Source organism: Arvicanthis niloticus, chromosome 2, assembly GCF_011762505.2.
Source record: "Arvicanthis niloticus isolate mArvNil1 chromosome 2, mArvNil1.pat.X, whole genome shotgun sequence".
Classification (NCBI taxonomy): Eukaryota; Metazoa; Chordata; class Mammalia; order Rodentia; family Muridae; genus Arvicanthis; species Arvicanthis niloticus.
This window is the reverse complement of record NC_047659.1, coordinates 15,595,805-15,618,408: the sequence shown is the minus strand read 5'-3', so window position 1 is coordinate 15,618,408 and position 22,604 is coordinate 15,595,805. Positions and strand designations below refer to the sequence as shown.

The window sequence follows — 22,604 nt, the reverse complement described above, 5'->3', positions numbered from 1 at the left end:
GGAAGTCAACTCATAATTTCCTGAAAATTAAATTGTAAGCATCATGACTAAGTTCATTAGATCATAAGTTCAAGGTCTGCCTTAACAATTTAGTAAGACCCCTATTTCAAAATAAGAAGCTGAAAGCTCAGCTGTTGTTCACTAGTGGAGTGCCAGCCCGGCACATGTGAAGCCTCAGGTTCAGTCCTCACTGTTATAATGGCCTGAAGAACAAATGATGCCATCCTATCTGTTCTCTACCCAAGACTGGTCTAAATACCTTGGCAAGTATGGACAGCAGCGGAAAACGCAGAAGAGCCGGAAGAGCCTGAAGTTACAGTCTTCATTCAGAAATATGAAAGTGTATGTATGTGGAAAACTCAAAAAAGAAAAGAAATATTAAAAAAAAAAAAAAAGAGAGAGACAAAAAACCAAAATGAAACAAACAAAAACCAAATGCACCCCAACTGGACTAATCACAGATTTTGGCAATGTCAAAGGCTACAAAGTATTGTACAAAACTACCTTCCAGTGATTAGTAGCCAACTGGAAAGTGCAATTAAGAATACACCATTATAAGAGACTAAAGCAGGAGCAAACATTGTGAACTGAAAACCACAAAGTGGTACTGAGAGGAACTGAAGGCATGTTAACACAAAGGTGACATGCCATGGGCAGGGGGCTGTTCACATGTCAAATCTCTCTGAAGATTCACAGATTCCATGAAACCTTATTTAAAATCGCAGAAGGCATCTATTACTAGAACTCTGTAAGTCCTTTGTATTTCTGTAAAAGTCTCCATTCAAAGCAGCCAGATGCTGTAAATTACTTAATTTTAAGATTCATTATAAAACCCCTGTAATCAAGACTCTGTAGTCCTGGCATAAGGATGGAGCAGCTAGAATGTCAATTAGACCAACTCATGCAAAGTCAGCTCATGTTTGGCAAAGAGGCTGAGGAACTGTAGTGAAATGAAGTCTAGCAACCTGCTGGACCCACCACCTAGCTGTGCTGCTTTTTGTTCTAATGACATACAGTCTCAAGGCAGAGCAGCAGCCATGCTTCAGGGACTGAGACATGGTCCTGTCAGCCCTATGTCAGGGACCTTCTATAGGTTCCCTCGCCTCACAGCCCCAATGTTGTTTCCAGTTGTCACCCTACGCACAGAAGAGAAAGCTTTTCTGGGGTCACTAAGGAGTTAAGTGACCAGAAATTTCTCTATAGCTGTGTAAACAATAGCACAAAGCAGCAGAAGATGACAAAAGTGATACAGTTCAAATGTGAGTAAAAAAAAAACCATCTTACCTTCTTCATATCACTTTCAATAATGGTTTGCAGAAGTGTCTACTCAGAACGGTAGGTGCTAGCCAGGTGCTCCTGAGTCCTATTGGCAGTGTTCCTGCTTAGAGTGTAAGCCTTGCACTCAGGCCACTTGGGTTTTCACTGTGATGGGTGTGCTCTGTGACTAGTGGGCAACCTACCTGTGTAAGACAGTCAACCTGCTTTGTTCCCACTTTGTGATCTGTGAAAGGGGGTCTTGGTCCTGTATACTGTGCTGGGCTGAAGGTTCATAAAGATGATGTTACAGAGTGCTTGGAACAGTGCCTAGCACCCTACAGTGCTAAAGAAATGCTAGTTCTTAAACATCAGACTCATTAACCTTCCTTAGCTTGTGCCTGCCACGTACTTAAAACATCAAATCACAGCTTCTCGACTGGTTCTTGTCTATAATGGCAACTGTTTAGTATCACAGAAAAGATCTCAGACATTCCAGTGATGTCCAGAGTTTTCTAGCTTTCTGGCTATTTTCACTCCTCACCTCAGTACCTCATAATTGTTAAAACAAAATTCTTAGTCTGGTGTAGAGGTGCACTTGAGAGCAGAGGCAGTTGAGTTCTAGCCAGACTGGTCTATACAGAAAAGTCCTAAGCATGTTGGAGCTCCATAGTAAGATCCTGTCTCAAAAGGAAAAAAAAATCTTATCCTTACCTCTGCCTTATAAGGAGGGAATAAGGGATTAACAGAGCTGTGAAGTACTTGTAAACTGCCTGGTGCCACAGGACCAGGAGTAACCAGAAGAGACCGCTACAGTCTGCAGTTTTTCTACTTCAGGGCTAAGGAATGTAACCTATTTTTTAAGAGTACAGTTTCAGATGAGCCAACCTGAAAAAATGGTTTACACTGCTCATGAACAGGTTTCAAGATTTAAAGTCTAGGCTGGGCAGTAGTGGCCTACATGTCTTTAATTACAACCCTCGGGAGTCATAGGCAGAAGGATCTCTGTGAGTTCAAGGCCAGCCAGAGCTACACAGAGAAACCATGTCTCAAAACAAACAAACAAACAGAAAACAAAAAAAGAATGCAAGACTACCTCAAACTACTGATTGACTTCTACCACATGGTCTTACAGATGAGAAAATGCAGTCGATCAAGCTGAGCGACTGGCCAACCTGCTGCCACTGTATATTGAGTACTTTTTTTTTTTTTTTTCCCTTTTTAAACAGTCACTTCCTTTCTGTACCATCCACAGCTGTGAGGGAACTGTGAGATGAACTCTGTAGCCCGATTCAAATATTCTCTGCTCTATTTACACAAGCTCCCTCTACTCTCCAGGCAGAAATGCCTGAGCAGTGAGACAATGTTTGAAGGTTTCTAAACAGGGAGAGGAGGCTGTTAAATTAACCCTGACAAGCAGGCCTATGTCAGAAAGGCAGTGAGAGCCCAGGTGTTACTCACAGAGAGCTAATGGCCTTGCACTATGGCTGGAGAAAGAAGCCTTCTCAGTCATGTCTGATAAGCTGTTCTTTGCATGTGCTGTTTTGGTACAGCATGCCAAATCATGCAATCCTGACTATACCTGTGCCATAGCCATTACTCCTTCTGCCTAGATTTCAGTGTCCAGTGGCTAGGACAGCAAACTAGGTAATTACAGACTGGGTCTGACTGAAATTTTTAATTTCTGAGGTAATGAAAAGAACCAGCAGACACAGCCATATTTTTCTGTAATGTTTCAACAAGTCTTGAGAAATCAATAAAAGGTATATTTGGGTAGATGTCAAGGACTTTCTGAAGTATATATTTTTTTCTAGGGATGTAATGTATATGTGAATGTGAGAAGCTTGCAAGATCTTGGAAGTCTAAGTATATTGCTAGAATCTTGGCAAACCAACCAAGAAGTCATCTCAGGATACTGGGAGAGTAATTCCAGGGGCTTGCAAAAACTGTAGTTCAGGGCCATATCCAACCCATCACCAAATTTTTATAAGTAAATTTTTATTAGAAAATAGCCATTCATTCATTTATCTGTTAACTGCTTTTGTATCACGGATAGAATCAAGTAGCAGCAACAGAGACCACAGGCTCTCAAAATGTTAAAACATTCCCTATGTTGCCACAGCATAAGTTTGCTGATCTTAAGCCATGAAGGAGACTACTTCCTCTAAGTTTCAGAAACTTGTAGTACACAAAGCAGAAAGTCATTCTGGCAAGATCTAGGATACAAATAAAACCGTAACAGGTTGCTCAGCACTGAATGGAATCCCCATGAGCAGTATTACCCAGAAGGCACAACAGGAAGAGAAATGAAAGAAACCTCTGCACCTCTTCCTGTGGAATCCAAGAAGCTGGAACAACTAGCTGCTGCTAACCAATACCATGAGTACTAGTAAAAGATACCCTCTTCCCCACAAACCCCACCACACCCTCTCAATGTCTGGGTAAACAGGAAGGGCCTGTGAACATAGGGAGTGAAGTACAGAGGATGGTACACTGTAAGTCTCTCTGAAAGAAAGGTGACAGGTGAGCTGGATTCTAAGGGAAGGGCTGATAGAATCTACAGCAGTCAAAGCTAAACGTCAAGGGAGGGAACCAATGACCTTAGTGTGAACTTTCTCTTCAGATCTGTCACACTTACATTATCCAGGTCCTTCCGCAATGCAATTTTGCTGGTGACCAGCTCATGAGCTAAGTCATCGTTTTCCTGTTCCAACCTCATGTTAGCTTCCTGTAGTCGCCTATTTTCCCGCTGCAGAAGGAAAAAAGTCAGTTATGGACATAAAAACCAAATCAAATGGAAATGATAGTTTTTCATGGGTTAAGCTTCAAAGAGTTAAGTCTCCAAGTCCTGTGGAATAAAGAGACATTGCTCACACAATCATGTTTTTAAACAATTTCTAATTTTCTGTCTCCTCAAAGAAGTGTGTAACTGACTAAAGTGACCTTTGTCAAGAAGCTGTGTCTGACTGACTGAGGAAAGAACATACAACCTGGGCAGCTGGTTTGCAGGAACCAAACTTGTATTTTGTAAACTCAATCTGAAAACCAGTCTTGAAACAGTGGAACTGAATTTTTAAAAATCGTCAATAAAGCTAGCTGTGGGCACAAGTCTATGATATGAAAGGCTGTAAAACAAACCTCAAAGCGCTCGATGGGGTCTTCCTGTTGGGCTTGCTGCTCCCTCATGGTATGGTACTCTTTTTCAAACTTCTTCAGCTTCTTCTGGCTAATCTGCCAAGGAAGTCACAGCACAGATGAAGAACCTGACCATGGTGGTGCTTATTGACCTGGACAGACCCAATTAATGTGGCATGGCATTTACTACTTTGGATGGAAATCTTCATAGACAAATATAAGCCCAAGACTTCCAGGAATATATGGTAACTGTGTAACTGGTCTTCTGCTACTTTGTGGGTTCTTTCTTCTACCCTTCTCCACCCTTTCAACCTTCTAACATTAGACAGGAGAGAACAAAAAAAAGGATAGAGAGGAAAGGAAAGAGATCCATGACTAAAGTCAGGGCAGGGTTAGAAAGGTGGTAATGTTATCCTTAGACTACTGCCAGTTGTCCAGAGGCAATGCTTGACCTTCTTTAATGGTTTAATCACACTTTACATTCCTTATTTCCATTTTCATTTGCCAAGATATCTGTCAACACCTGCTTTGAGTCAGGGTCTGGTATGGCTTTGTTTACAGGTGAGACTAATCTTTGTAAAAAAATAAAAAAATAATAAAAAATAAATGAATCAGTGAGGGCTTCTCCAGAGCCTGAGCCTGTCAAATCTTTGTGAAAAAGGTATTCTTCCTGGGCTCCTTGGACATTTTCCCAAATACTTAAAACCACTAAGTGACATTGTTCTATAGTAGAGTCATCAAATTAAATCTGTTCTTGTATATCAGAGTACTGCTCTCCACCCAGCACGGAGCTTTTACTATATTCCTTCTCCTCACTCGACTTCACTGTTCAGCGTTCACAGCTGCGTCCCTCCAGCATGTTAACCACTGCAGTTGTAGACTGGCCTCTAGTACAGCTGTCACCGATCCCTTCCATACTGGGGAATAATCCTATTTTGATTAGACCAGTTATTCAGAGTTTGTTTCACTTAAGGCAAATGCATCCCATATAAGACCAGAACCTTTTAAAACCACCTTCATTTCTATAGGAAGCCATCCTATCTTGTCACAACCTTGTTCCATACCATTAGCAGGCATATGCTATTTGGCTACTGGGAAAATTGATGGTGATCTCATAATTCTGGGTCACTCCTCTTCCCACTGTGGTAGCGTGGATGGTTCGAGATTAACCCATTCTCTTGAAACAGGCTGTTTTATCAGATTGTCCTCCACCTTTTCAGCTTTTCTCTGACCCAGCTGCCGTCCAGCCCAGTTTCTTTCCCTTGTTCCTCCTGCAGTGAACTCCTGTTCTCCTGCTTAGTCACCAGCACTGAGCCTTTCCACTCCCCCTTTTCCAGTGCTCCTTGCTTCCCCAGAGCTTCCATTTCCACCCACAATATTTTCAGCTGCGCAAATAATTTGGCAACCCTTTCAGAAACGAGAAAGCTGATTGAATCCTTTTGTTATCCATTTCAACTTTTTTGTTTCTCAGGCTCCTCCATTTTCACCTGCAATTTTTCCAGTTGCACAGACATTCTCCCATCCTTCTTTGAAAGAGAATATAGGAAGACGAAAAAGAAACCCCCCTCCCGGGGGGGGGGGGGGCGCAGAGGGATATCCCAGCAGTAGCAGCCACAATAAATGATTTTGCTGGTGTCCTGAAAAAAATATCCATTCCTTTGTCCCCTGCAATTTCCTCTATGGCATTTGAAGTCAAGTTTCCCATTCTGCCACATTAAATACCACTTGTCTTCTGCTACTTTGTAGTTCTTCTGCCTTCTACCATTCTGCACCCTTTCAACTCCCTAACACTAGATAGGAGAGAAAAAGGGTGGAAGGGAAAGGAAAGAGATCTCTGAGTGAAGTCGGGGGGGGGGGGGCTAGAAAGGGGGTGATACTATTGTTAGACTACTTCCTGTTGATTAGGGGTGTTGAGTTCCTTGGGACAACTTTGATCTTCATTTCAGGATATCTGATTTCTTGTTCTTTTTTGCCCACAACTACTTAACAAACCATGACCACCAACAACCCATGGGGCCTCTTGGGGTGCTAGCTTTTATATACCCTCTAAAAAGTCCCCAGAACCTCAAATGTCTATCAGAAACTATCTACAGTTTGCAAAAATCAAGCCCTTGCTGGAGCATGAGGCAAATTATTGTCAACTGTTGTGGACAATACGAAGCAGCCCCTTATCCCACACTTGGGATTAAAACAAAAACAAAAACAAAATATTATAATATTTCTGTGTTTTGTAAAGAAACCAAAAGTGTTCTACAGAACGCCTTACACATGGCTTTGATCACATTAATTTGGGGCTGTATTTGCCCCTAGTAGTATTAGTTGTTACTGTCATTGTCATCGTCGTCGTAGTAGTAATGCCACCATTTTCTGTAGGACATAGCAGAAGTGTTGCTAAACACAAGATGCATCCCCAGCCCCAGTCATCATCTCAGGGATCAAGAGGTTCTGTTTTATGAGTAAAGTTGTCAAGAAGAGACTGCAGTGCCAGTTGGTGGTGGCACACACCTGTAGTTCCGGCTCTCTGGAGGCAGAGGAAGTGAACCTCAGAGGCTAGCTAGGAAAACCAAACAAACAGAGGAGGAGGAAGAGAAAGGGAAATGGAAGAACAGGAAAAGAAGAGGAGAAAGAAAGGAAGAAGAAAGAAGAAAGAGGAAGAGGAGGAGGAAGAAAATCGGTAGTTGTAAAATTGGGGTCTGAAGGCTAGGCCACTGAATTCCATTCAAAGCCCAAGTCCATCAAACTTCTAAAACTCCCAGCCTCTTTCCACTGTACTAGCCTCTTCTGTGCTACCTCCAACAGGCACAATCCTCTCTGCCCTTACAAGCAGATTTCACTCTGCCACTGTCTGTTCTCAAGCCTCTGCTTCTTGTAAGCCACTTGCTGGACTAGGACAGGAACAGTGCTTCCACTTTTGATTCCTCTTATTCACAGCCTGTATCTTCACACTCCCTAGCCTGTCACTAAAGTATACACTGACTTTGACCACCTTACTACCACTTTCTTTCTACAGTGACCTTTACCCTTTACTGAAAACTCTTAAAGGCATCTTTTCTTACCGTGGGACTCAGACTTAGGTTCCTGCTAAGACTTCCAAGGTCTCCCACAGTTCCGATACAAGGCCTTGGTGGCCTCTCTGTGTCTCTCTCTCTCTCTCTCTCTCTCTCTCTCTCTCTCGTAAGCTTTTTTTTTTTAAGAAAAAAAAAAAAGCTTACTCTCTGCCTCAGACCCCCCTAGCTTCCTGGTGTTCTCAGACATACACCACCCCCCATGCTTACACCAGCTAATCATTCTGCTTGTGCTAGCTGTGTGCTTTGAAAATTATAGCGACACATAAAGAGGTACTGTTACCCTCAGCAAGACGGAAATTGAAATTGAACCCTTGCTCTGTTTAAAGTTTCTTTCAAGAAAAATAAACCATACTCCTGGGCTAAGTGTGGGTTGTAAGTTAAGTGGAGCAAGTTCATGTCAGCACTTGGCTCTGAGAAGGAGCACTGTCGACAAGTTCCTCAGCACAGGGTAGAGCCCTGCACTCATCCCTGCGTCAAACTCTGCCTACCAGCCCTTTTATTTCCCATTTACTTAGCTGCACACTCTTTCTGTGTATGCAAACATATATCCATGTGTGCCATTTTCACATGCACCATGTGTTGCTTCTGTAGGTCAGAGGACAACTTAAGGAGCGAGCTCTCTACTTCTACCATGTGAACTCTGGAGCCTGGACTTAGGCTGTCCGGCTTGGGGGCAAGCACCTTTACCTGCCGAGTTATCTCAATGTTCCTCAGCTTGGTATTTTGGTATACGTTCCAGTGTAGTCCTAAATACCTTTCTCCTTTAGTAATTAATCAGTCAAAAGAATTGAATAATATACTCTTAAATATAAATGTATGCTATCTGCCCTAGTGAAGCTGGTTCTTGGTATTAAGGCCCATGCAGATGGAGAGAGAATGAGAGTAGCTGCTGACCTGGTCTCTAGGTGCAGCCTGCTTAGCTCAGCAAGTAACAGACCACAGCTCCAGTCTTGACTTGGCTGATGACTTGCTCATTTGTGAAATACTAATAGTGCTTCTGAGTGTTAAGAGGATATCATGACAGAAAACTGTCATGACCAGTGCTCAGGAGGCTCTGTAACACATAGGGAGTTCTTTTCAATAAACTGTAATTAGTCCTTGCTGTTGTAGTTATTATCTGGCAACCTATTGTGAGGGTCTGTATATGCTTGGCCCAGGGGAGAGGCAGTGTTGGGAGATATGGCTTTGTGGGAGGAAATGTGTAACTGTGGGCGTGGGCCTTAAGACCCTCATCCTAGCTGCCTGGAAGCCAGTCTTAGTCTCCTAGTGGCCTTTAGATGAAGATGTAGAACTCTCAGGTCCCTCCAGCCCCATGTCTGCCTGGGTGATTCCATGTGTCTTCATAACAGTAGACTTGAACCTCTGAACCTGTAAGCTAGCCCCAATAAATGTTGTCCTTTGTAGACTTGCTTTGGTCATGGTGTCTCTTCACAGTAGTAAAACCCTAACTAAGACACTATCTGAGTTAGGAAATGGAGCAGTCCTCTGAATAGGCACTGCATACATCAAACTACATAAATAAAGTCCATTTACACAGACACATGAGGTAGCCTGGCATCTGGAAAAGAAGCAGGTTTCTAGAATGCCTTCAGAAAGTTTACAGAAATATGTGTGGGTGTGTGGAGTCGGGGGTGGGCAGAGAGGGACTGGTAAAGGTAGGAGGTTGACTGTTAAGAGCCACATGGCCATATTGAAGCCTAGTGTCTGGGTGATCAGGTGAGTTGTGGGGAACAAGATGTCTGGTGCAGGAGGGAACCTGATGCAGGGCAGGGTTGATGAAGACAACCTAAGAAATTGGACAGTGGTCTACTTTCCAGCTAGAGAATGCTTAGGGCAGTGCTTTGCTTTTGACTTACCAAGGACTCTCTAGATGGGGAGATGCCTGTGTTCCTGCTACTTTCTACCTCAAACACTTTTCAGAGATGGATGGGGTAGATGTCATCACCTCATTTTACTATTAATTGTGACATGTATAAACAGCATTTACCAGCAACACCACAAGAAAAGTCTGGGTGACTCTTGTTTCCTGTTACTGAACAGTCTTCATCCCTCAGATCATCTATAACTGTGCTGACCTGAACTAACACCAGGAATGCTCTAACACCTCACTTGAGTGAGACAGGCTAGGTAGGCCACAAGAGCCATGAGCAGCAGCTGCATAAAGTATCATTATCTACAACACTGCTGTCTAATCTACCCTGCATCACACAAGCAGATATAGACCCATGGTTGGCAGTCTAAAATATCTGATGTAATTAACCTTTATATTAAAGCTCTTAACTTTGTATTTGTTCACATAGTTCATACTCAGATTCCTTTAAAGATCATGAAACAGAATCATGTTTTTGAATCTGACCTGAATGGTTTTTCAGAAAAAATTAGTGGCCAAGGTCCCATGAACAGTCAAGGGAATGTAGCTTTGTTAAACCAGGAGGCAAGTATGCGGCTGCCCATGCACTAGCATTGGAGGGCCCACTATGGAGGAAAGAGGCACTAGAAATGCACACATTTCCTCACAAAAATCTAGTTCTAAAATGTATGAATTAATGAATAGAACAACAGTCTTACTTAGCCTTAGAGGGTAGTGTGACTTTGGGTACAATGTTCAGAGAGAAAGTTTCCACCCTGACAGAGGTCAGTCCTTTTTAGAACCTAGATCTGAGTTCTAATCAACTCCATCACTTACTGACATCCTTGGTCTAGGCTTCTCTAAACAGACCCTACAGCTCACCATGAAGATTCATTTCACTGTCTGAAGCATTATGTTTTAAGAGTCTGTGAACAAATATAAGGGTTGGTGGCTTTAAGGGCACTCACTACCCACATAACTCTTAAAATTCCACTACAAATAATCTAAATAGAGAATGAAGCACCAATTAGTGTTGCTTTCAGCTCGTGAGTAACTAACTCCTGCATGCCAGAGGGTGTTTCCCAACAGCAAATGGTTAAGATTTCACTGTTATGGAGCTGCTGATCATCACTGATCTCTTTGCTTACAGGCAGCCTTTAGTCCTGTACACTGATTTCATGCCTGAAATGTCAACTTACAAGATACATGGTTCACACCAGGATTCTGTTGTAAAAGAGCAGTGTTCACACTTTACCTCAGGAACTAGCTGAGCCACCTCACAGCATGACTCTTTTTTATCTAAACTAGTCTATACCTCATACCTGTTGGGACCCTACTCCTTCTCTCCCTCCACAGCAAACAACACCTATGCAGCTAGCCAAGGCTAGTCAGGAACCCAAGTCTGAGTCCCATGGTATGATAAGATATCTTTAAGAGTAAAGGAAAAAGGGCTAGAAACTTTTTTTTTTTTTTTTTACTTACTTTCCTTACTCTTAAAAATTATGCATGACACACAAGTATGAAAGTGTCATGGAGCTCCTAGGAAACCCATGAGGGGGTATCCTCAAATGGTATTAAGATATTGTATAGCAGTGGGGACACTTTCCTGTTTACTGACTCATAAACAAACTCTATGCACTGGTGGATTAGTTTGTGAGCCTTGACACAAGCTGAACTTTACATTAAGAGCATGGGCACTAACTTTTCAAGAGGCAAAACACTGCAATCCCATAGGTAGCTCATCTAAAGACAGGGAGTGAAGGGAAGGAGTAAAAGGCCCAAGAAACCAAATGGATGGGCACAGAATAAGGTTCATGGAGCTCAGAGAATATGGTACTTTTTAAGCAACACAGCCATCTTGTGGCCATTCAGATGCTGCCATATCAAACTTATTCCTGCACTTCTGCAGGAAGAACAGGAATCTTAAGAGAGAGTGTTAGGAGTACAGGGTCAGAGGCCTCCTGTTACTGTCCCAACAGTACCACTTGCCTCAGCCCCATGCCTGCTGTGTCCTCCCTAATGACAGTAAACTGTGAAGAGTAAGATGCTTGTAAACTAACTACACAAATACTAAAAGTCACAGCACTATTACAGAACTGAAACACACTAACAAGTTATTTTGTTTGCAGGCACATGAGGCAATGTTCACATCTATCAGGAGGCACAACCCAATAAACAAAGCACAATTTTAAACATTTAAAAATTTTAGGATACCAAAGAATGGTAGAGGACTCCAATACCAGGGAGCATTGTGTCTATTTTCTGTGCTGCCTTACGCTTCCTCCCACAGGTAGTGCAGAGGATACAAGACTCAAGAGGTGTTTGCCAGTAAATTCATATCACATAGTTACACTATGCCAAAAGCTTAATCCAACCCCTCTTTCTGTTTCCTTAGTGTGTGTTGATGTTTAGTATAGCAGCAAGACTGAAGTGCCCCTGTGCTTGCTCTACTCCATCTTTCAGCAGGAAGTCTTATGTCCTGCTGCCTGGTGAGGCTGCATGCTTCCTGTGCTCAATGAATTTCAAGAAAATTTAGCTTTACCTAGAGTAAGTACAACTAAGGGGAACCATCCAAAATATACCACAAACATGCAAAGTTCTCCAGGTCTGGAAAGAATTTCATATCCAAAATGAAATAGATATTGTATGCAACTATTCCAAAGGCACGGTATTAGCCTTACTTTACTGAAAAGGACAGGCAAGGACAAACACATAGGTCACTTCTTATCTGAATAAAATATCACTCTAATATAGTTTCAACTAATGGTACTTAGGACTGGAACCTCTTTTTAAGACCTGTTCAAATCTTGGTAAAAGAATAAGTTGAAAATCAACAGCATATTCAACCTGCCAGCCAGCCATGCAGGCAAGCAGTATTTATATGTCAGACATTACTCTTAATATTAAGGACTCAGCAAGAATTAGTCTCCCCTCTGCTGTCGACTTGATCTTTCAATGAGGTCAGATACAATGAGGTTAGATACTGTGACTAGAGAAGACACCTGGGATGTCTGAGGTAAAAACTGGATGAAGCAGTGCTGGAGCCATGCACACAGCTAGCACAAGCAGAATGATTAGCTGGTGTAAGCATGGGGGGTGGTGTATGTCTGAGAACACCAGGAAGCTAGGGGGGTCTGAGGCAGAGAGTAAGCTTTTTTTTTTTTTCCTTAAAAAAAAAAAAAGCTTACGAGAGAGAGAGAGAGAGAGAGAGAGAGAGAGAGAGAGAGAGAGAGAGAGAGAGAGAGAGACACACACAGAGAGGCCACCAAGGCCTTGTATCGGAACTGTGGGAGACCTTGGAAGTCTTAGCAGGAACCTAAGTCTGAGTCCCACGGTAAGAAAAGATGCCTTTAAGAGTTTTCAGTAAAGGGTAAAGGTCACTGTAGAAAGAAAGTGGTAGTAAGGTGGTCAAAGTCAGTGTATACTTTAGTGACAGGCTAGGGAGTGTGAAGATACAGGCTGTGAATAAGAGGAATCAAAAGTGGAAGCACTGTTCCTGTCCTAGGCCCCGAAGGGCGTCGCGACGGGAGCAGAGTGAGCAGAATGGAGGTGGCCTTCTCACATACTGAACCACTGTGAGGAACAGGAGTGATTGTCAGTGGCAGAGCTTGCTTGGGTGTGTGCTTGCCCGTCACACCCAACTGTACAGTATGTTTTTATCTGTTTGAAGAAACAGAGACAAGCAAATTCTAGCAGTAGCCATCATTTCTTGGACATTTAATAATTGTTAGGTTGTATATTAATCAATGTACATAACTATCATGGTTAACCCCCACATAGAAATACTTAGCTAGGGCATCTGAAATGTTGTGAACAATCTTAGAAAGCATTAGTTTTCTTATGCCAATAGGAATTATTTTGTCATCCCTTTAACAGACCAGAAGGCCATTCCAAACCCTAGCTGCCTCCTCTAGTCTAGTGGCTGCTCTATAGACAGTGACAATCAGCACACATGGCAACATGAAACTCTACACTGTTTTTTTATATGACCCTAAATACAATCTTTTTTCTGACCCTGTGTTTACCTTGAACTTCCTAATTACAGCCTTTTGAATTACAGCATTTTCTCTTTGAAAATATAAACTTATTTTACTTCAACTCAAAAATGTTAAGAGTCCCTCAGGGTCCACAGAGAGCTGGATCCAGAAATCCTTAGATGCCGAAATCAGAGCATGCTCAGTCCCTTATGCCATGAAGCATTTGTGCAGAAACTTGGTGAATCCTACCACACATAGAGAGACAATCTCTAGACTAGTGATAATATTTAGGGAATATGGACAATGAGGAAAAAAATTGCACATGTGTATTTTTCTCCAAATATCTCCAATCCACAGTTGATTGAACACATAAAAAGGAAATGGACAGATACAAAAAAGTCGAAGTATATATGAATGTGTTTTGAAAAGGTACAAGATATACAACATAACATCCTTATTATGGGATGTAATTCCACAGTCTGGTATCGGGAAATACTGAATGCTCTCAGAATTGTCACTATTTTGTTTATTTTGGTTTTGTGAGTTAGTTTTGCTAGGTTTGCTTGGAGCTCACATGTAGCCCAGGCAGGCCTAAAAATAATGATTCTCCTACCTTTTAGCCTCCCAAGTGCTGAAACTACAGGTAAATATGAATTTTTTTAAATTACTGACATGACATTACACCTGACTCCATGAGACACCACAGCCAAAACACATGTACATTTATACAACAACATTCTGTAATTATCTTCAAACTGTGTATATGAGCTACATAGGAAATACACATGAATTTGGAAAGTAGTACACTTGAGTTCTAACCCCAGGATTGTTCAGTAAAAATAAAAATAGCACCAATACTCCTCCCACCAAAACAACAAAAAGCCCCCAATAGTTTCTAAAATACTCTGGCAGCAAACATTAAGAAAAAGGGGCACTTGATGTAAACTACCAATTATATAATATAAGCATTAACAATTTTATCAGAAAACTGAGGCATCAAGTAAAACAGGAAGACTAAGTTAATGCAAACGTTGTGTTACCTTTGTGTTGCAGGCTAGCTCCATGAGCCTCTTGGCGTTTTCTTCTGAGCGGTATCTTTTAGGGAGCTGAACCCTGAAGAACTTCAAGGCACCCTCAAAGTCGGTCAATAGCAAGTCATCCTTTGAAGTCTTGAAGAAAATAAGAAAAAACATCCATATGTATGGGAAAAGGTCTGTTATAAAGATACATAAGAAACATTTTACAATCCCAGAAATATGTCTTAGTTTTTGTAGAGTAACTTGCACACATTCCATCAGGGAAAATGGCAGACCACAGGAGCACAACAACCTCTTAGCATGAGATGAAAAGGAAACACACAACAGCACAGGGCAGGACAGCAGACACCTCAGCTCACCATACACATGTACCTTTAGTAATCCAAGGGCAACATTAAAGATGACACTTATTCCCTGAAAGAGAAGAGACAAGACAGTTTTATTCTCTGTACCTGCTCTGTCCCGTTAGTTTCAAGGCCATCAAGGACAGGTACTTAAAGGAGACCCCAGTCTCCAGTCTCCCTCGGAGAAAATATCTTTACCAGTCCTGTCCTCACACATGAGAGGAATGAATGCGTTTCCGAAATAGTCCATGACACCAAACCCAAATATTATAGTTATTAAATAGTAACATACAAACACGGCAATCCCATGTACCTCTCAGAACTGAATTTCCCTTAAGGTTTCTAATCTGTCTTCCTCTTCTGAACAAAATGGGAATCCTGGGCTAAAGAACAGGTAAGGGAAAGCACTAACAACTGTGTTTAAATAAACACAGTGTCTGGGCCTTGGGTCCTATAACTAATGTTTTTCTTTTTGTTTGTTTTTGTTTTTGTGTGTGTGTGTGTTTTTCTTTCTTTCTTTCTTTTTTTTTTTTTGAGACAGGGTATCTCTGTGTAGCCCTGGCTGTCCTAGAATTCTCTCTGTAGACCAGGCTGGTCTTGAACTCAGAGATCTACCTGTCTCTGCCTTCTAAGTGATAGGATTAAAGATCTGTTTCAAAATATAAAAACAGAACTGTGATACATCATAATACCACAGTGGAAAAAGATACATATGCAAAAATGCATTTTCTTTTGAAACACTCCTTAGGTCTGGCTCCCTACAGCAGAAATGGTGTGAGAATATACACTAACATTTTATAAGTAGTTAAACTGTAGAGACAGCGAGATTAAATTATTTCAATAGTTTTAAATCACATTTTTTAAAGTTTCTGCCATAAACACGTTATTTATAATTAGTTGTTTTTTTTTATTTTTTAACACATACACACCTCTCAAACCTCAAGCTATGTTAAGGGCATTTTCTACACTGCCTTGTTCTTTTTTAGTGACAATGCTCTATTTTTAGCAGATTCCTACCCAGCCTCAAAACGTCTCCCTTTCAGCTAGCATGGCCATTTAATTCAGTTCACCAATACCCATGGAAATGGTGGGAGAGACTCCCAGCAAAGCTCCAGGCAGGAGATGTGGCATACACCTGTACTCTCTGCATCCAGGAAACCCTAACCAAACAAACAAGGTACCAGCTCCCAATGCAAATACAGGTATGAGAGCTATGGCTTAGTTCTAAGGATAAGACTCTGAGAAAGCAGTGTACTGCCAACCTGTCTTCCTATACACAAGAAAGAAACCCCTTATTTCACTTACTCAGTGTCACAGAGCCAAATCAAATACCATCTAGTTTAAATGTCTGATGTGTGTCTTTTTAACAGAGAGCCTCTGTGACAAAGGTGAGCAGAACACTGGCATCAGGAAGAACCACCTCAACCAAGACTTGGCAAATACCAAAACAAACAGAGGACAAGAGATTTGATAGAGCCTATAGTAAAGTGTACTGCACACCCAAATGTGAGTCCTGTGCCTCTGATACATACCTCACATAAGAGCAGGTCGATGATATGGAAGACCATGTAGAGAGGGAATTTTGCAGTGAAAAGTGTAAGGAACCACTGGGAGGCATACATGTGTGCTTCCAGGCTGATATCCAGGAAGTGGTTGTACAGATCAGGAATATATTCCTGAAATAACAAACGTATTAGTTCTGGGCACATATGCAGTTATGCTATTATTTCTCAGGAGGCTCATACATCTGCCAGCAGTAGCCTAGAAAATCATATACTTATATTTTTCTAAATGTCTCGTAAGTGTTCATAGCACTTATCAGTTCTTTTCAGACTACAAACTAGTTGAAAAAAAGGAATTCCCCCAGAATAGTGATAAGTATTTGGAAAGATAGTTTTTATTTCCAAACTGTGAAGCTTGTTTCACTTTGGTAGGGGACTCTTAAACAGATAGATACCTTTGTAGCCTTTGTGAACACTTCCCTGAATTTGCTATAGAAAAGGGCTCTTTAGATCATTTCCAAGACTGACTTGAACACATCAGATTTCCATCCTCATCACACAGTGAGAAACAACAGGAATAAAAGCCATTGTTTCCCAGTCTTTCTGCCACTAGTTTGCACCTATTTATCCAATCCCGTCTGAGTTCCCTTTACCTGCATGAGGCGCTCCAACTGGTAGAACTTGCAGTGTAGATCTTCAAAATTTTGTTTGAAAAGTTCCCTGAGACCATAGTCAAACATGATCTTGACCAGAACACTGAATGCCTGTTCTTCGGGCATCTGTAACAGAGGCAGAGAGGGGTGGGACACAAAACAATTACCTCAGTATCTTCAGCTTGTCCTCCATTGTCTTATCAGGAAATGGAGTAGTGCACAGAAACCCACTACTAACTGACTCAGGCAAGGAGTGCTTAAGGCCTCCTCTGTTCTACCATTGCCTCTCCCAAAGCGGGAGTGTAATGATAAACCGCTAGAAGGATTAATGAGTACCCAGGACAGAAAAGCTTGTGTCTCCTGCTCAGAATCAAGAATTAGCCTCTTCACTGGATTGATAGCGGTGCACGCCTTTAGCCCCAGCTCTTGGGAGGCAGAGGCAGGCAGATCTTTGTGAGTTCGAGTCTAGCCTGGTCTAGAGAATGAGTTGCAGGACAGCCAAGACTACATAGAGAAACCCTGTCTCAACAGAAACAAAACAATATAAAACAAAACAAAAACAGAACAGGCCCCTCTGGGAGCACAGGGTTAGAGGTGGGTACAAACAGTCTATGTTTTAGCTTTCTGAAGTCATAAGGTCTTTATTCAATTATTTTTCTTCCCTTTGCCATAATGTCATTCTGGCAAATTGTTTTTCCTTTCCTATTATTATAAAAAAACTGTTCATGAGGGTAAAGAGATGGTGGCTAGGAATGCTTATTACTTTTGGTAGAGAACCTGGGTTTGGTTCTTTCCACTCAAATGGTGGCTCACAAACACTTCTATCTCTAGTTCTTGAGGACCCACTGCACTCTTCTAGGTTCTGTAAGCACCTACATCCATATAAGCACACACGGGCACACACAAATACACATAGATTAAAAATAAATCTTAAAGAGTAGCTTGTCTCAAAAAACAAAGGAAAACAATGGTTTGTTCTAAAAGAGCCCTTTCCCATTCTCAGTCTAATGCTGTTACTCAACAGCAGCAGCAGTGCAGCAGCAGTGGGGCAGTGCTGTTGAGTTACCTCCTGCAGTTCTGTCTCTAAACATCCACCTAAGAGTAAGCACATCTTCCATGGCTTTATGGAACATTCCTCTAAGAGTATGAGAGATATCTAGGTTTCAAATGGAAGGAAAGCACTGGTAATGTCTTAGGGCTGTAGCAAGGTTTAGAAAAGTCAAGATGGTGGATGAGCTTGTGTGGATGTTGGAGGTGGCTAAAACACAGGACCAGAGAGAAAAAAGCCCAGTGACAGAGCAATACAAGGCAAAGCCTAGCATATTCTTATTGGAAAGGACAGGGTATATGGGGCAAAATGCTAGCTTTTCTGATGTCTTTGCTGTGAAATGTGGCTCCCCTATCCCACATGTGAGGAAAAGTGGCTTGATTTGTGTGGCATTTCTGATGCAGGGAAACAAACACTTAAAACTAAGGCAAGTAGGAGTTCTAATTAGGTGGGATTTGAGAAAGCCATTTTCAAGGAGTGATACTTAAATGGGTATAAGTGTTCTTTGAGTGAAACTATAATAAAGAAACAAATAAATAACTAGATGAACTCCATAGTTGTGTAGGACAGACATAAAGTCTGGCTAACACAACAAATCATAAAGAAAAAGAACTTGACCTATTTATTAATGTCATAGCATTAGCATATTCCAAATCACCCAGAACCAACCCTGCTGTGCCTACTATAGTCACCACCAAGCTGACTTCACAGTAGAGCAAATAGTGTTTTTCCTTTTTACATGTTAAGTCATCTTCACAAAATGGCTTAAAATCCTGAGAGTTCCTACTCTCTCAGAGCAAGCATGTGGGCTTTATTTAGGCTCGAATTGTAGTTCCCATGTGAGCCCTTGTTTTCCTCTCTAGCTCTGTCTATTTTTCCCCTCCTATGTAGTCACATTTATATCTCTTTAAATTCCATACATTTGAAATTCTTCAGCTTCTACATAATATATGATCCCTTTGACAGCAATGTTCTACTATATTTTCATGGTTTTAAAATATCTGCATAGCAATGTTATACAAAAGAAGGTTAAATGACACTGAAGAGGAAGTTCACGATTTTCAGGGTCCACTGCACTGTAATGGTTTGTCTGCCAAGAGGAGCCTTTAATCTAAACAAGATCTCTGTTACAGTCTTGCACTGTTCATGGATTTTACCTGGATGGAACCATTAAAGTCCCTAAAGGCATGCTGGTACAGCCATCTGCTTACAGATGGTGGTGTCACACTAGCTCTGTAACTGTGCTCACTCTTAAGCTTCTCATTCTAGCAGTACTTAGAACTGCTGACACCACGTGGGCAGTATTCTTGCCACACCCAGGAGGACAGAGGCTTTCCCAGGGGCTCACTGTGTAACTAACTGCACATGCACTAACTTTCTAATGCAGCATCAGTCCGCTCAGGTCGATTGCCAGTGGGGTGTGCGTGTGTGTGTGTGTGTGTGTGTTCAGTTTCTTTCAGAGATGGACCACTGACAGTGAGGGGGATGGCAAGTTGGGAGCAGGGGAATGACCACATTCAGCTCCATTTTTAAGTTAAATAATGAGAAAATGATTAGGCAAATTAAGAATAGATCACATTTTATGAGACAATATGGTTAATTTATTTTGTTTGAAAAACTAAATATCCTGAAACAAACAGATATTATGGTGGTTTAGTAAAGTGTAAGGACAAAAGACAAAAATGCAGCACGTGACTTGTTGCTGGATCACAGTCAAAGTAGTGGCCATAAAGGAGTCATATATGGGCAGGGGATCTAGCTCACTGCTAAACACTCCCTTAGTGTGTTTGATGTAGAAGAATAACTAATCGCTAATCAAGTACACATCCTCTGGAAGGGCACTGAGCGTGGCCTGTGTGCCAGGCAGGGTGTCAGTGTAGGAAGTGCTCATACTACAATTATGATGCAGAATGCACTGGTCCTTACAAGACACAAGCTCACATGTTTGCTACTTTATTTTAAAAGATAGTAAATTGGTTTTGTTGAAATGAAAAATGAAGACAAAGAGATAAATCAGTAACTAGAAGTCAAATGAAGACTACTTAATATGGCTGTTCAGCTGACATTTATATGAAGTAAAAAAAAAATAAAAAAGGTGGGGAGTAAAGGTCTTTATTAAATGATTCCATGAATAAAATGATACTACAGAAATTCTCGCTCTCTTCCTAGCACATACACTTCCAAATAGATATTAATGATACTGGCTACTTTACAGATAACAGAATGTCCCTAAGGGTTAACCAATGCTGAAGTCTAATGTTCTGAGAAAAATCTTGTCTTCAACAGTGCCATTCATCCAGATTTCTTTTCGTAGTGCCATTAAAGTTAAATTAAGTTTGTAAATACACAAGCTAAAGATTCTGTCTAAGACTGTGGCCAAGCTAAACCTTAAGCCCAACTTAAGCCTTGCTTAAGTTTAGGCAGGGACATGCATCACACCCAGCTACTCACGTGGAGAAGCAGCACAGCCGCGAGGAAGGACTGGCCCTGGCAGTAACCAATCTCTTCATCATACACAGAGTATGCCTGCATAGGGTGAAAAAAAAAGGTGCTTAAATGAATTAGACATTCATGGGCCATGCCTGCTTTCTCAGACCTTGAAGACAGGAACCAATAGGATGCTATCCAAGCCTCACTGAAACACTGTGAGGTTGAAAGAATGAAGCCAATATATCTCTCCAATGTCAGTGTTGTTTTCACAGTAAAAGGCACTGTCACCATACTGCCTCCTGTGGTCAAGGGAAAAGTCTATCAGAAATGAGTTGAGCATTAAATCAGGTTCCAACAGCTCCTAGTTCTAAACCCCTAAAACATTCTAATTCAACCATAATAAGTCCTCCATTTCCCTGTGACTCTGTGGTTCTTGTTAAACACGCATGGCTATTGTAGCATCGACTAGGCCACATTTTAAATGCCCATCTTCTTCTCTAGGACTCTACAGTGCTCTGAGGGCCAGGAGGATATGTTCTTTACCTAGGCACTAATTAGTTACTCAATCATCCATCTGGATAAGAGGCTTTGGTGAAGACACTGAGAACCTTTCCGGTAAGAGTGATGGCTCTGAGATCATTTTAACTTTTGTGGCAGGAGGTGAGCACTCCCATTGCCTATGAACTTTATCTTGACCAGAACACTGACACTTAACTTTCCCCACAGTTCATTTTCTGCCCCCCCCTTTTTTGTTAGCATTAGTATTTTTCATGTAAGCTATGGTAGAAATGGGGAATGCCCATAAAGCAGTGGTTCTCAAGCTGTGGGTTGTGACCACTTTGGCGATTGTACATCAGATATTTACTTTATGACTCATAACAATGGCAAGATTACATTTACTAAATAGCAATGAATAACTGCATGGTTGGGGTCACCATAACACGAGAAACTGTATTAAAGGGTCACAGCATTAGGAAGGTTGAGAACCACTGCCATAAAATAATGATGTCTGATCCTATGATTTCTGTCTTCTGTATGTTATATTTATTTCTGTTGAAACTTCCCTTATTTTCCCAGTTCTTTATACCAAGATTCCTCTGTCCTAAAAATGGATATGAAAATTAGGTGTTTTGGAATTTGTCTTTCAGTCTGTTTATCAGATGATAAGTTTTATCATTAGCTTAGAGACACCATAGCTTTATAAGCATACAATCCTCTCTTCATAAACTCGGGTAGAATTCACTGTAATTTTATTAGGGTTCCTGGCTTATCACATCTTGTTTGATGAGAGGGCTACAAGATGAGAAGCATATATAATTTTTTCCAAAGACAAGATACAAACAGAGGGTTTCAGAAAGAATCTGTTTATAATACCAGGAAATGTACCACTTTCCACACCTTAAAATAAAAATTAGTGTTAGGGCCAATATTGCTAAGAGTATGTTGAAAATTGTCATGGCTAATCACTATCACAGTTCTGTGGAAAACATTTGGTAATGTCTTTGCAGGTATTATCAATAGCTTATCAGTTACAAGTCAGAGGCCTGTGTCAGTTTGCTGGATTGTGTGCACATTACTTATTAGTCTATCATAGTGCTGACTTACTATCCTCACTCAGTCTTCTCTGGTGAAGGGCTCAGCACAGCTTAAGCACTTTTATGTAGCAAGATGAAATACATATATATGGAATCTTCACACAGAGAATTGAGGGGAATGAACTATTCATTTTCAAGCTGATGATGGACCAAATGAATGCACACAGGCACTGAAAGTACATGGTATTCTTGGGGAACCAATTGAGAGTATAAGGTCCAAGTGTCTATAATGAAGAAAGGGAGGATAAGTCATTTCATTAGTTCATTTATGTTTAGGGAACATCTGTAATATGCTCAGCAGTGTGCCAAACACTACTGTCCCTGAGAACTTCAGTCAGTAAGGGGATTCCAGCACATCAATCCAGTTGTGTAAAGGTAAGACTGGTGAAGCAGTAGCAAGCCATGACTCAGGATATATTACAAAATGTCACCAATAAATAAGGATTTTTTTTTTTTAAATTTCATTCTACTGTTTTGACTGTAGTACTCAAGATTTTTGTGGAAGCTGCACAAATGAGCTAATTCTTGGGTAAACAGGAAGTAAATTTTGAGGTAGTGCAAAAGTAGGCTAGACCCCCAAAGGCTGGGCTACTAATTCAGAGCAGTCTTTTATAATTGCCAGCAACATAAGAGGGCAAGCAATGAGCGAGCAAGCACAGAGGGATAAAACAACTCTAACCATCATATCAAACGTCCTGGGAACATGAAATGG

At 41.2% G+C, this 22,604-nt stretch overlaps 1 protein-coding gene across 3 annotated transcripts in view; it reads right to left on the bottom strand.

Moving 5' to 3' along the window:
* Rabgap1 (RAB GTPase activating protein 1) overlaps positions 1-22,604 on the bottom strand; it is a 123,508-nt gene that overhangs the window by 8,205 nt on the left and 92,699 nt on the right. For all 3 annotated transcript variants that reach the window (XM_076928657.1, XM_034494778.2, XM_034494779.2), the window contains 7 exons: positions 20,319-20,393; positions 16,820-16,945; positions 16,197-16,340; positions 14,693-14,734; positions 14,324-14,452; positions 4,393-4,485; positions 3,893-4,003 (listed from right to left, as the gene is read on the bottom strand). In XM_076928657.1, coding sequence (XP_076784772.1) covers positions 3,893-4,003; positions 4,393-4,485; positions 14,324-14,452; positions 14,693-14,734; positions 16,197-16,340; positions 16,820-16,945; positions 20,319-20,393 — 720 coding nt within the window. The remainder of the gene's footprint in view (positions 1-3,892; positions 4,004-4,392; positions 4,486-14,323; positions 14,453-14,692; positions 14,735-16,196; positions 16,341-16,819; positions 16,946-20,318; positions 20,394-22,604) is intronic.